General features: G+C 42.4%; 1 protein-coding gene across 1 annotated transcript in view; it reads right to left on the bottom strand.

The window, feature by feature from the left end:
• Nucleotides 1-13,081, bottom strand: part of tmem131l (transmembrane 131 like) — a 31,479-nt gene that overhangs the window by 563 nt on the left and 17,835 nt on the right. Inside the window, exons 8-33 of the mRNA XM_080881324.1 lie at nucleotides 11,824-11,898; nucleotides 10,480-10,633; nucleotides 9,758-9,816; nucleotides 9,575-9,680; nucleotides 9,388-9,490; nucleotides 9,056-9,200; nucleotides 8,706-8,876; nucleotides 8,553-8,619; nucleotides 8,349-8,472; nucleotides 8,162-8,231; nucleotides 7,913-8,022; nucleotides 7,731-7,800; nucleotides 7,499-7,626; nucleotides 7,050-7,192; nucleotides 6,767-6,953; nucleotides 6,294-6,479; nucleotides 6,032-6,181; nucleotides 5,386-5,923; nucleotides 5,127-5,239; nucleotides 4,767-4,933; nucleotides 4,457-4,663; nucleotides 4,147-4,225; nucleotides 3,772-3,881; nucleotides 3,517-3,643; nucleotides 3,014-3,084; nucleotides 2,729-2,862 (exon numbers count right to left, since the gene is read on the bottom strand). Coding sequence (XP_080737450.1) covers nucleotides 2,729-2,862; nucleotides 3,014-3,084; nucleotides 3,517-3,643; nucleotides 3,772-3,881; nucleotides 4,147-4,225; nucleotides 4,457-4,663; nucleotides 4,767-4,933; nucleotides 5,127-5,239; nucleotides 5,386-5,923; nucleotides 6,032-6,181; nucleotides 6,294-6,479; nucleotides 6,767-6,953; nucleotides 7,050-7,192; nucleotides 7,499-7,626; nucleotides 7,731-7,800; nucleotides 7,913-8,022; nucleotides 8,162-8,231; nucleotides 8,349-8,472; nucleotides 8,553-8,619; nucleotides 8,706-8,876; nucleotides 9,056-9,200; nucleotides 9,388-9,490; nucleotides 9,575-9,680; nucleotides 9,758-9,816; nucleotides 10,480-10,633; nucleotides 11,824-11,898 — 3,594 coding nt within the window. The remainder of the gene's footprint in view (nucleotides 1-2,728; nucleotides 2,863-3,013; nucleotides 3,085-3,516; nucleotides 3,644-3,771; nucleotides 3,882-4,146; nucleotides 4,226-4,456; nucleotides 4,664-4,766; nucleotides 4,934-5,126; nucleotides 5,240-5,385; nucleotides 5,924-6,031; nucleotides 6,182-6,293; nucleotides 6,480-6,766; nucleotides 6,954-7,049; nucleotides 7,193-7,498; nucleotides 7,627-7,730; nucleotides 7,801-7,912; nucleotides 8,023-8,161; nucleotides 8,232-8,348; nucleotides 8,473-8,552; nucleotides 8,620-8,705; nucleotides 8,877-9,055; nucleotides 9,201-9,387; nucleotides 9,491-9,574; nucleotides 9,681-9,757; nucleotides 9,817-10,479; nucleotides 10,634-11,823; nucleotides 11,899-13,081) is intronic.

The following is a 13,081-nucleotide window of genomic DNA, read 5'->3' as shown; positions in this document are numbered from 1 at the left end:
TGTCAGGAGGGGTCGACAGTTTCTGACCTCACCTTTCACTGCACTCTGATACCATCTGTTCCCCACAGTGACGACCTGGCTGCTGTTTGTCTCTCCTTTTCAGCAAAAACAAAATGACCTTTCCAGTTCAGCAAAGACGGCAACACTTCCCCTCATCTTTATGAGTTATGTGATAATCCTCTTCTCTTCTACACAGTCTTACAAATATACCTCAAAGAATTTGAGTAAGTTTCTCAGATCTAGCTGAAGTGTTACTGAACCAAAGTGAGTCACAGAAATGCTCAGATGTATACAATACTGTTAACATCTGTATAAACTCATTTGTCATTGATGCAGCAGATGTTTACGCACTGACACTTCAGTATATATCAATAAAGATGTGGTTTAACAACCATTAGAATCGTATCTGGATTTTTCCAAGGGTAGCTGCATAGGCAGAGGCCACCCAGTTATTTCGATCTATAAGCAGCCTGAAATATGAGTCACCACTCAGTTCAGGAAAGTGCTTTGAGGGTTACTTCTAATAGGTTTTCAAGGGGTAAAGAATTAATGTTTCCTTTTCTTTTTGTAGCCAACTCTTCCCAACCCGCTTCACAGGCCGGGCCTGACAAATAAATAGCTGTGCAGGATGCTGGATTAAAAGAAACAACAACAAAAGGCCAAAAGACCGTGTTAATCGTGTTGCTCATTTCTGCCACACAGACTGGACTGGTGGAAATAAACCAGCTGCTGTAGCAGCATGCCTCTTTTTCTTCTTTTAACTCTCTGGTGTCCTATCCAGGGTATTTGACTCCACACATCTATATAACAGAGCAATACCCCCGCCCTATTTTTACCCTCGGTAAAGATGTACGTGACGCAGTCTCCTGTACTCTTCTGTCTTCAAGATGAACTTCCCTTTCTCTTATCCAGCCTGTTAGCTTGCATGTGAGCCTGTCTGTTTAGACTGGTTTATGGGAAACATGTATGTTCCTCTGTAGATCACAACTATGACTAAAACTTAACAAGAACCAAAAGAAAGATGTGAACTGGGTTTTAATTTGAAAGGAGCTAAATTTGTCGTCTGTCACTGTGTGTTCTTTTATGTCAGGATTAAATCAAAGCGTCACCCCCTCCGTGTTAGTGTAGCTACACGAAACAGAGGCTACAAACAGAAGAGAAGCTGATTCTATCCTAAATACAGTAACATACTCTTTAACCCAGATTCCCTGCTTCCTTATTTCTGCACAGAGCTGATTACTTTCTGAAAATGATCAGAAGTCAGAACACAGACGTCAGAGGTGTAATTACACTGATCCAATCGACACACATCCAGCTTACATCTCGAACAGGGACATCGAACTCGTCTTACACTGTAGGCCACATGTAGTGTGAATGTCAATGGGGGAAGATGGATCTTTATCAATAGGAAAAGCTGTAAAACATCAGAAAATACAGCTAAAAGCTCAAAATCTGTGCACTTTTCTAAAGCTGTCCAGTCGGCCGGCTTGAAGTCTTTGCTGGGTCGATTCTGATCCCTACGGCTTATGTTTGACACCACTGATCTAAGGTTCGAAGTTTAAACTGGAACCGCAACTGGGTTTTATCACCCATCACACATTTATTTAAAGAGTAATCTTGACAGATGTATCAGCATCTTAACCATCTCCAGCCTATCAGAGATAAAACAGTGTGTTTGTTTATACCTACAGTGCGACGATGCCTCTGCAGTACTGTAAGGCAAACTACACCACCCAGTTGTGCTAGAAAACTTCTCTGTGTTGCTTTATGTATCCAATTTACAGAAGTGCAACTGTGTATTTGCTTTAGGGGACTGAAACCCCTCATGTGTCATCTTTACATGGTTTATTTATAGGCCTCACGGCAGGTTTAGTTGCTGCAGTTCAGTTACTGCTGTAGTTGCAGTGGCTGCTCTGGTTGCAGAAGCTGCCATACCATCTTTGCTGTGCGTTCTGTTAGTATAACACTGCGAGTCACTCCCACCCCTTATAAACATGTAATCAGAATAATGTAAGTATGAAAATATTATAGTGAGTAAACAAAAAGTAACTTTACATGGTGCAGAAAAAATGATAAATACTCTCTTTCTTTTTTTTTAAGAAAAAACTTCCAATCTGTTCCCCTCGACTGACTGCAGCTGAAGTCATTGATTTCAGGTAATTTTACTGTCATTTGTTTGCACCACCACGATGAATCATGAAGTAGTGTTTTGACTCTGGTTATTGAAACTAAAGAAATGTATTTAGAGAACCTGTGTGCTATAAAAACAATTTTTTCCCCAGTGTATAGAAAATATATCACAAAAGGAATCATTAAGACAAACTGCTGTCATATATAACATAATGGACATAAAATAATATCTCCAAGTACAATTAGTGTGAGTAATTGAAACAGCCACTGGAAGTGGTACAAAAATACAATTACAGATAAAAACCACCGTTCTTTGAAGCAAAAGATGTAAAACCACGAATTCATAGTAACATTTGCACTTTGAAACAGAATATCTGCAAATGAACTGATTACTGCCTCTCAGCCTACCACAGGCATGATGGAAAAGAAAAGCCCTACAGTGCTGCTATTAAATTAAAAACAAAACTTTGTGGTGTAATTGGTGCATCTTTCCTTTGCCGCCCTCAGCCAGATGCTTTCTCCCTAAATTGGCACCGAGTCATGAAAACTTTAAGAACCCCCGCGTTAACCATCTGACTCGAGTATTATGAGGCGTCACCTTGCTGCCCACACAGGCTGCTGTGTCCCAGGTTGAGGGCGATTCCTGAGGCTGCTCGTCACTCCAGATGGTCTGATTGCTGTGCATGTTCTGGCCCTCCTGACTGTGAAAACCACTTGTAAAAGTTCCATTACCTGCAAAGTGATAACAAACAACAACTCAGACTTGAACCAGCAGGGACGTTTAGCCTTTGCATTATTTGTTGGTTACAGTATTATATAGCTGATCTTCTACAAAGCAATGGGAACCCGTAACCGGTTCAAAGTGCTTATCATGAGCTCGTACCTATGTAGCCATTTTCCGGATAGTAGTTATAGGAACTGTTACAGTGGCTGCTGGCACTATTCCAACGTAACCTGCAGGAGAGGAGGAAACTTTTAACAGAGTCAAAGAAGCTGAAACACTAATCTACAGAAAAGCAAATACGCAGTGCAGCAGCAGAGGAAAGATATTCAAGCATGTGCTTACTCAGTTAGGGATTCTGTTTACAGAAAAGGGTGAGTAACACCAAACTTTTGAGATGAATATGCAGATTATCCACAGGTGAAAAGCCGCTTTATGCTCACATTTGTAAAGTTATTTCCATTTCTATCTATCTATCTTCTATTATCGTTTTTAATCACTTTATGAATCCAAGAGTCTGTTACGGACACTAGATTTGTTTTAGACTCCACTAACTCCAGCCCTCTCTTTGGTGCCGTCATAAAGACCCACGCAGACAGTTCATTTACTGGAACTGAGTGAAGCACCATTAACCAAGTGTTTCCATAACATCTTCAAATACTCACCCGCGGAATGACGCGGTGGTTGGTGGTATGTAGCGCATTGCTTCGGTGGTGTTGTATCTGAACTCACTGGTGAGGGGGATGGGTGGAGCTGACCACGTATCTTCAGGCAGATACTGACCTGTCACATCTGTGAGGAGAGGACACGATAACGATTACAAAAACGGACGAGACGCACAACCGTTGTAGAAGACGAGTTTACTGCACATTTTGTCTTTTCAAAAAGTGTGCTTTTGCTATAAACGATTAAGCCTTTACCCGTGTTCTGGTCCATTCCTGCAGCAACAGCAGCAGCAAAGCTTGAGGTCAAGCTGGGCCTGGTGGACTCTTGGCTTTGGCATTGGTCTTTATGGTACAGGCTGTTCATGCTGAACAGAGGAAAGGCAAACGTTACGACTTACACTGCGTCTGAATAAACCACAAGATAACCTAAATCCAGCTCTTGGCATTACAAACTGTACAAATCCTATGAAAGCACAGTAAAAAACACATGAATGACCACCTCTGACAAAGTCTCTGGAATACAAATTACAGACTGATAAATTAGTATTTGTTTAAGTTGGCAAACAAAAAGATTAAAAAAAGAAAAAGAAATGTTATATTGATACTAATCAGAACCAGTTCTTGTTGTACCTTTTAGTCTTATAGTTGGCATTAATGGGCTGGTAGCTGTCAACCTCTTTTGGGTACACACTGTACTGCATGGAGTCCCCTGGAAAAACAAACAAACTGACTAATGTTAAAAAGTGGCAAACTACAGTTCTCATCTATTATAAGAAGACTTTTACTGACTAGTTTCCTACATTACACGCATTCACTCAACAGCTGAGAAAGTGTGAGGCTGGCTGCAGAGACAGCACCGCTATAAACCCAAAAAAAAGCAGCACTGCAACAAAACAATTTGAGTTGGGTTTCTTTTCAAGAGAAGGTAAGCGCCCCATACTTTTTCTAGATGAGGTAGTGGAGCGGTGTGTCCGGGCACTGGCGTCCTTGTCTCCCTCCATGCTGCTGGTGCTGCTACAGCTGCCCCAGCTCCCTCTGCTGGCCCTCACGCTGCCCGATGAGCTGCCTGAGTCTGAGCCTGATTCGCAGACGCTGCCCACGCGCCACTCTGGAGTACACTTCTTCCGAGTGCGAGCAGGACACACACCTGGCAGGAACAAAGCCCAGCGAAATGAGAATCGACTTTCCTCACCAAAGTAGCTTCATTTAAGGGAAGCTCGGTAATGGCCGAGTCAGTTATTTGTGCCCACCGTTCTGTTTGAGTGGGCTCTCAGCAGTCTGCACAGGCTTCAGTGCTTCTGTCTTGAAGCTGTTGGTGGAGCGGTTCCTGCTGCGGGGTCCACTGACAAAGTCCGCAGTTTTCCAAACAGGTTCCTTCTCCCTCTCTGGTGTTACTTGCATGTTGTGCTCGGGAGCGCTACAACAGTAATTGGGAGACAAATCAACAACAAAACCCCCCCCAAAACAACACATTATATATATTTATATTACTGGGTTAACTGAGTGTCTGCTTGTTTTTACATTAAACGTCAAAGATATGTCTTAAGGTATCTTTCATCACGAGCTTTAAAAACATTAAGTGTTGCTTTGGTTAAGTACGTGTGTATTACCTGGAGACATTTTCAGTCTTCCTGCGGCTCCTCTTTCCCTTATTATTCCCTGCTGCAGTGCCAGACTCTGTGCTCTGCGCTTTCTTTTTCTGTCCTTTGCAGTCGTCTCTCAGCTAGACGGGGTAAACAAACAGGGATGACAGTTGGGTTTTTTTTTTTTTCTATAGAAATCTCTTTGATGATAAAAGTCAAAAGAGAAATGAATTTGTTATTGTAATTAAACAGAAATGCAGCAGTCTAACAAAAACTCCTCCTTTACCTCGACTTCAGAACTGTCCCTTTTCTCAGACTCCATCTTCTCTGCATAGTGCTCAGTGTTTTCTATGGGACTGCACACTAACAGGCCCGGTCTGGGTCCTGGACCCAGTGTGACATTATCTGGGAAACCAGCAGGTATTTCCATGGGAAACATAACCGCTGCTGGCATTGTATCTTCTACGACTTCTTTAAAGTCTGGGGCTGTCATCTTCTCCATCTCATTGATGAAAGCTGGCTCGTTGTTGTTGTTGCAGACGTCGGTGTCGGGAGTGAGGGGAGGGTCTGGTCTCAGGTCTTCCAGCTCTTCGTCCACTGTCACAGCACCAGCTGATGCTGTGGATGAGCTGGGTTTATATTTGGAGTAATAGAGTGAAACCTTGCATTTCTTCTGTTGTTGGGAGGGTGTGGTTGAGGAGCCCTTCTTTGAGGACTGAGGTCGAGGGGCGAGGCTGTTGGCTAAGGCTGGAGACCCGCGGCCTTTACCTTTGTCGGATGTGTGGCAGGTGTCCACGTAGGTCTTACAACTGCCTTTTGTTTTACTGCACAGACAGACATTTGACTATTTAGAGTGTTTTAACACCAAAACGTTTTCCTGCTATGTTTACGATTGGTCTACATAAATAAATGAGGAAGACAAATCTACATACTGTACTCCATTAGGTGTGATATTATTGACTGAACCATTTTCCCGGGACAAGACAGAGTTGTGGTTGCTCCTGCTGCTCGGTGCAGAGAACTCATGCAGGATAAACTGTGCTTGATAAAAGGCCATCAGGCACACACCAAACAAGGAGAAACTGCAACAAAAACAGAGATCCGAAAAAATTTACAAGTTAATCAAAAACTAAACCCCAATCAATAAATGTTCCCCGATGCATCCGCTTCTCCTCACAAATTACTGTTACTGACCATGTGAAGATGAGGGTGACCACCCAGAAAGTTTCCTCCCAGCTGGGGCCAGGAACCACCTGGGCACAGAGGGGCAACATGTGATGGGGAAGCGTCACGTTGAGGGTAAAAGGGAAAGAAGTGCCACGTGATGTCACAAGGGTGAGGTCCCGAATGACCCAGGATGAGGTGAAGTCTGGGGTAAACCTGAAGACGCGGACAGGTAGAGGCAGAGAGAGAAACAAACGGCAAAATGATTAAAAAAAGAGCCAAAATGATGAGATTTTTAAAAAAGGAGAGGAAGACATATTCAGGACATATTGTGCAAGAATATAAAAAAGGAAGAGAAATAGCAAAAAATAAATACATAACAAGAGAAGTAGGATATTGGGCAACTAATATATTGCGCAACCAGCAAAGTAAACCACATTATGAAACCCAAAAAGTTAAATGAGGGGAAGTCATGAAGGAAAGGGGTGTGAAATTCCACTTACGCTATGGTGAGCTCAGAGGAGCTGTTGTGATCGAGGCTGAAGGAATGACACTGCAGCACCTCGAAGCCAAATCCCTGACACTTGTAACCATTTATATTCATTGACATGACCGTCAGGGGAAGCTCGCCGGCATTCTCCACCTTGAAGCTCTTTCTGATGGCAAAAAGGGGCTTATTGCTGCGCAGACCTGTAAGCGTCAGAAATAATGCCCATTAGCCTGATTTTGATCGTACGTTAGCTTAAAATTTACATCAATATGACAGCTGATAAACTTCACTCTCACCATCACGACACTCCATTAGCGTTGACTGAGGAACATTAAAGCGTAAAGAGGCCCCAGGACCGGGCAGTTTCCCCCCGACTGTTAGCAGCTCTTTAGCCCCGTGGCCCTGCACCATCACCATGTCAAACACCGTCAGGTTGTTCCTGAAAAAAAAAAGAAAGAAAGAAAAAAAGATTAAAAACACACAAACTCAGACGTCGAAACTTAAAATAGGAAATCAAGAGACACTTAAATCATGCCACATTTAGTCTTCAGTGTTATAAACAAACAACTTACCGACTTTTTAAAAACTGGCTACAAAACACGTTCCACTACACTTTTGTACCAAACCGGGTACCACAAAAATGGCGGAAAACGGATTTGTGAAATGTCTATGGAACACAAAAAACTCAGCACATATGCACCCAGAAAACACAATCAAATCCATTAACACTATTATCAATGAATACCTGATGATAAGAATGGTGGTGGTGGGTTTGTGTTCAGAGGGAGTAAAAACCACAGCAACCTCTCTGGACTCCCAGGGCTGCAGCAGCAGACGTAAGACTCCGGTTTTTTCTTCCATATTCTTACCCACCTGTACAGATGCACACAGGAGGGAAGAAACGGAAAGGATTAGTCAAAGAAAGGAACATGAGACAGTGGCACAGCTTTATTTTGAGGAGTTTTTCCGAGGCTTACCTTGGAGGAAGAAGCCAACAGAGAGAACTCTGTTGTGCTGATGTTAACAGAGAGAGGGCTGATATTAAACCTGCCAATCCAAACAAAGAAAACACCTTCAGAAGTGGAGTAGAAGGAGGTGCTGCGGCATCAAAACTCCAAACAGCCGTGTACTAAACTGCAACAATAACTTGACAATGTACCATTTGGTTAGAAGGTCCAGAGCCTCCAGGGGAGCAGGGTACAGAGAGAGGGCCCGAATCTCTACAGAAACCACTGAAGACGAAGGGTTCTTCAGCATGAACGTCTTAACCTGGAACAAAAAAAAAATTTTCCTTTATAAGACAAATGCTTGTTAAGAATAAATGTTTCCTAAATTTAAAAAAAAAATCTTAAAATGTACAACTAATAAAAAATAAATGCTGTATTTTCATTAAACAAACATAACCGACCTTGCTCTCATTGACAGGAGTAGCACCAAAGTCCAGAAGAGACGATGCCTCCACTGGGAGTCTCGGCCACCTGACAAGACGAACATATTTACATGAATAATTATGCTAATGCTGACCGCTGATGGAATATAAAAGCACACAGCGCAGGAGTGTGTGTTTCTGTGTGTGCGTTAAATTCAAGAATAACCTGCAAGGCAGCTTGTCTTTGTGGCTCTGCCATCGAGAGCAGAGTTCAGCTGCTAGTTTGCTGTCCACAGCCCAAGACGAGTGGGAAAAATCTGGAAGAAGAGAGCGTTGCCACTCTGAGCGACCTAATAAAACACAGCAGAAAATAACTTGGATTATAACATCTTCCATCACAGGAAGAAAGAAAGAAAGAGAGAAGTTTTACCTGTTTCAGATAGTCTAAGAGGACAAGGACGTCCACACTCTCTTTCCGCCTCAAACACCACCTCTCCCTGATGGCAAACATACAACTTTTAATTTCTACACAAATGCCCGACCCAAACACACTACCTACTCACCACTGAAACTGCTATTTTACCTTGGAAGGATTAGGATAGAAGTACAGTGGAACTTGCAGTGCTGTGCCCAGGCTGGTATTCAGACTCAGGGTGGAGACCTGGTTAACAGGCAGGGCCCTGCTGAGCAGCTGGAGGGACAGGACGTGCCAGCAGCCCTGAGGAACTGTCAGTGGAGTGTTGAAGTGCATCACCTGACAGACAGGGGGCAGCAGAGATAATCTGTTAAATCTTCCACTTTGTTTAGAATCCATATGATGAATGAATAACTTGTTACAGGTCAAAATCTATGGTCAAAACCTGGCGCAAATTTGATCATCGTGTGATAAAAACTGCTGTCCTATCATCACATGTTGCAGTAGTGCATGTCTACCTTCATTACCCCCTGCAGCTTCTCTGAGAGGCTTGCATTCAACACAATGAGAGGCACAGGGAAGGGGTTGCTGAGCCACAAGTCCACCTGGTTAGCAGCTCTTTGTTTCATCTGGAACAGGCTGAACAAATCCCCAACAGGCCAGCTGAAGAAAGAAATAAAAACATTAGTATAGAAATGACCCCAGAAGGAAAATATAGATGATATACATTGATATACTTGTCTGTGTTTATTAGTACCTTAAAAACACTTAAATGAACTATTTCTGGGGCTACGTTGTTTCAGATCAGATATACGTTTATTGTGATGATTACAAAATTCCTCCATGTTACCTGTGTGGAACATGTAGTCCAGGGAAGCTGTAGGCTGTCCTGTTTCCCATAATTTTCAAACTGATATGACTTATACATTTCTGGTCGAGGCCAGGCAATGAGCCTGATAGAAAATACAAATACAATTTCACTCAGAAGAATCGGTACGGGCTTAGAGCAAACTATTGCAACTTAAATAAGTAGTCACCTCTGCAGGCCAGTGTAGCCACTTCAGTGAAGTTTTTTGCTTCTGGTGTCAAAAGAACCTGATTAAAGTCCAAGCTAGCCTCTACTTTTGATAGCACCTGCATGTCCTGGAGACATAAAACAACGTTTTAGAGCTGCAATAATTCTACTCGCTGACTGTTGTACAACAAGGCAGAACTCTCACCTTTATATAGAGCTTCTTCCCTCCAGAATTTAACATATAAACTCTTATTTTTGATTCCCCTGTTGGAAGAAGCAAAGAGGAATGAGAATAATGTATACAAATGTGATTCATGTGTAATACAACAGAATGAGGATGACAGCTCAAACAAAGCGACATCAGAAAACAGGTAAGTACAATAAAATACTTCAGAAAGCAGTTCTGAAAAACAATAATGGTTCAAACTAATCACGGGAACTGTACACTGATGCTGTGTACACAACTGTGGCCAAAATAATTTGAACCTTCGCCCCTGATTTGGTGCAAAAACCAGAGAAAGAAAACAAAATCAGGACTGCTGTCATATTTCCCATGCCTCTCATTAGACAGTTCTTTCAAAACTGCAAAATAATCAAAGTCTTTTAATTGTATTCCTTCTCTAGTTAAACTAATACGTTTAAAAAAATGGAAGCGACTCCACAGGAAACATAGAAGCTCTGTTATGGTTAAATCTGTTAAAAAGTAAACATTATTTTGCTTTGATAGAGCTCCATCACACAAACATTCAATGATGTAATTCATGTGTAGGCTGAAATAAATAAATAAATAAAATACCAGTGCATGTTTCTCTTTTCATACTGAAATACTGTTTTATGAACGACAGTCAGAGTCAGGTCGTGCAGCGTGGCACGCTTGCGGTGTGAATTGCCTTCAGGGCATGAATCAGAAAGGTCGCAGACACCCACCGGATGCATCCTGTTCAGCAGCAGGGGCCACCAGTAGGACCAAAATGTGCTCAATGACATAGGGCTTGAGCTTGTCCAGGTCAGCAGGCTGGTCACCACGCGCCGACAGATTAATCTGCAGACTGAGACGCTCCTCGCTTTGGAGGCAGGACCCCTGGGACAGAACAGGAAAAGCATACAGTCATGCACCAAACACAAGGACAAAATAAGGAGCACATGAACAATGACGAGTAATCTGAGAATTTAAAACAAAATCCAACAAGCGGGAACAGAGACTAAATACATACGCTGACTTAGATGCCCACTTTTGCCAGTCTGTTAACTGCTACCACCCTCCCTGTTACTAACACCCTCTTAAAGTTGACAGATCAGTAGTGGGATAGTGCAAATCTCACTACAAACCAGGGATCGTCTCAGTGGGTGAATCACCACTTGACGAACTGCAGACAGATACTATGGCTTGGTGCCACTGGGGGATCAAGACCTGCAAAAGCAAAACTAATCCCGAGAAACCAAGACTGCTGGTAACTTCTGTTGGGCTCATTTGATCTGTACGCAGCCGCGACTCCGACCCAAAGCCCATTTTGTTCAAGTAGACTTGAAAAAGAACTGAGCAGCAGGTGTCGGTCCTGGATACGAGCCAAAAGTTACGGCCGGGGCACTCACGCCACAGCACACGAGAAAGATTTCAGTTTGTATTAATATGACAGCGTAGTTGTCTGTGTCTGCAGCCGTCTTCTCTCACTTCATGTGCACTTCTTCGATTATAAGGTCTCTTGAGAAAGCAATTAAAAGCCTGGCAAGAGATCTCCCTCTCCCCAGGGCTTCTGTAGAAAACAGAAGGCGCTCAGATGACGAGCCCGGCTGTCTGTTGGACGTTTAAGACTGGAAGGCCTTCTGCTCAAGAGGACTGAAGCTCAGCTCCGATTTTGCTAAGTAGGGGTGAACTAAAAATGGTGCAAGATCACACATCGTAAAAAAATCAAGTACGCGGCTAACTGCCTTTCTATTTATGTCTCCTTATTTCCACAAAGTTTGCCCTAAGCTTCTTCTCATAGCATCGTGCTTTTCTTTTGATATTTTCAAATGCTTGCAGTAACTGCAAATCAAGAATATCTAGGATTTTAAAATCAACAACAGTGCTTGAGAGAAGCTGCTGAATTTTCAGGTGTGTTTAAAACCATTCTGAGCTGGAGTAATGTGCCAAGATCTTCCCAGAACCTCTAAATTCAGAGGTCTAAAATCCAGGCACGCGAATCCCTGTACTTGTAAAACATGATTCTCCAGAGCAGCGTGTCAGCTGAAAAGGCTCGACAACTACTGAAACAGATGGAGACAAATTACCTGTGGACTGTTCCAACTCTTCGGTAAGCTGCACTCCAGGAGTAGACCCAGTATAGTGATGTTGGAGGCATCTTCCTGCAAGAGCAACAGCAATGGTCACAGGTTAAACAGCCTTTTTCTTTTACTTGCTGTAAAAGCATTTGCATTGCAGTACTGTAATCCCAACAGGTGCACAACAGGATACAAAGTTTAGAGCAGCTTTCTTGAAGTTGTACTTTAACATATCAGAGTGCAACAATTTGGTGTATAAAGACCACACTTTTTCAAGGTAAATAAACAAACAATGACCAATCCACTTTGTTTACACTGATTTGAGAGCCGCTGATCTGGGAAAGGTGTGACAAAAGAACATCAAGTAAAAGTAAGCATACATGCATGTACCTAATTACAGATTTGAGCTGAACTTCAAGCAACAGAACAGAACAAAACTGAAAGTCCTGGCACTGAAGTGCTTAAGCAATTATGTGTAAAGTGGGAATGAGCTCAGATGGGGAAGTCACTACAAAGTTGCAAGACAGAGTGAAAAACACTATTTCAACCTCATATGCACATAACATGGAATAAGAACCTAAACGGCACTAAAAAGACTTAAACATCGGCTACAACATGAAGCATAACACCACAAAGAAAAAAAATATTGCAAAAAAATTGTAAAGTTGGTGCAAATGTTACAATTTGTGTGCGATAAGAAGAAAAAGAAATACACATATACATGAACACTGTGGGGGAGAGATAGAAAGAAAAAAATCGTGCATGCAGCTTTGGCAGCCGTTTGTGTGACTGAGTGAACACAAGTCTCTGCACTTCGCTCAGCTGACATTTTGCAACTGCCACCCCACTTCCTGTTGTGGAGGCGGACACGCCTTTCAGATGCCTCTTACACACAGACAAAGACAGACACACACTTTCACTGCCTCAGCTTGTTTCAAAAACTATACAGAAGTTGTTCATTGGTTTTCGGTTTTGCGTCGCTGTGAAGCGTGTACGAATGAATGCTTCTGTGTGGCTAATTTGATTTGAAAGCAAGTGTCTGTTACATTGGAAGCAAACATTAACATTTTTAATTAAAAATGTTAAAAAAGAAGCTTTTTTTTTTTTTCTATCAAGTTCTGTGCTGACGCCAAACACATTCATAATTTAATAAGACCTAGCTCATGCCAGTGTGCATAACAAAGCTCCTGTTTGTATCTTTGCAGCCAATTTTGTTTATCAGCGTTGGCAGGAAAGTGGAAAATCAGCTGTTTCCAATGATGAGCTC

The sequence above is a fragment of the Rhamphochromis sp. 'chilingali' genome (assembly GCF_963969265.1).
Source record: "Rhamphochromis sp. 'chilingali' genome assembly, chromosome: 4".
NCBI lineage: Eukaryota > Metazoa > Chordata > Actinopteri > Cichliformes > Cichlidae > Rhamphochromis > Rhamphochromis sp. 'chilingali'.
This window is presented reverse-complemented; position numbering and strand designations above follow the sequence as displayed.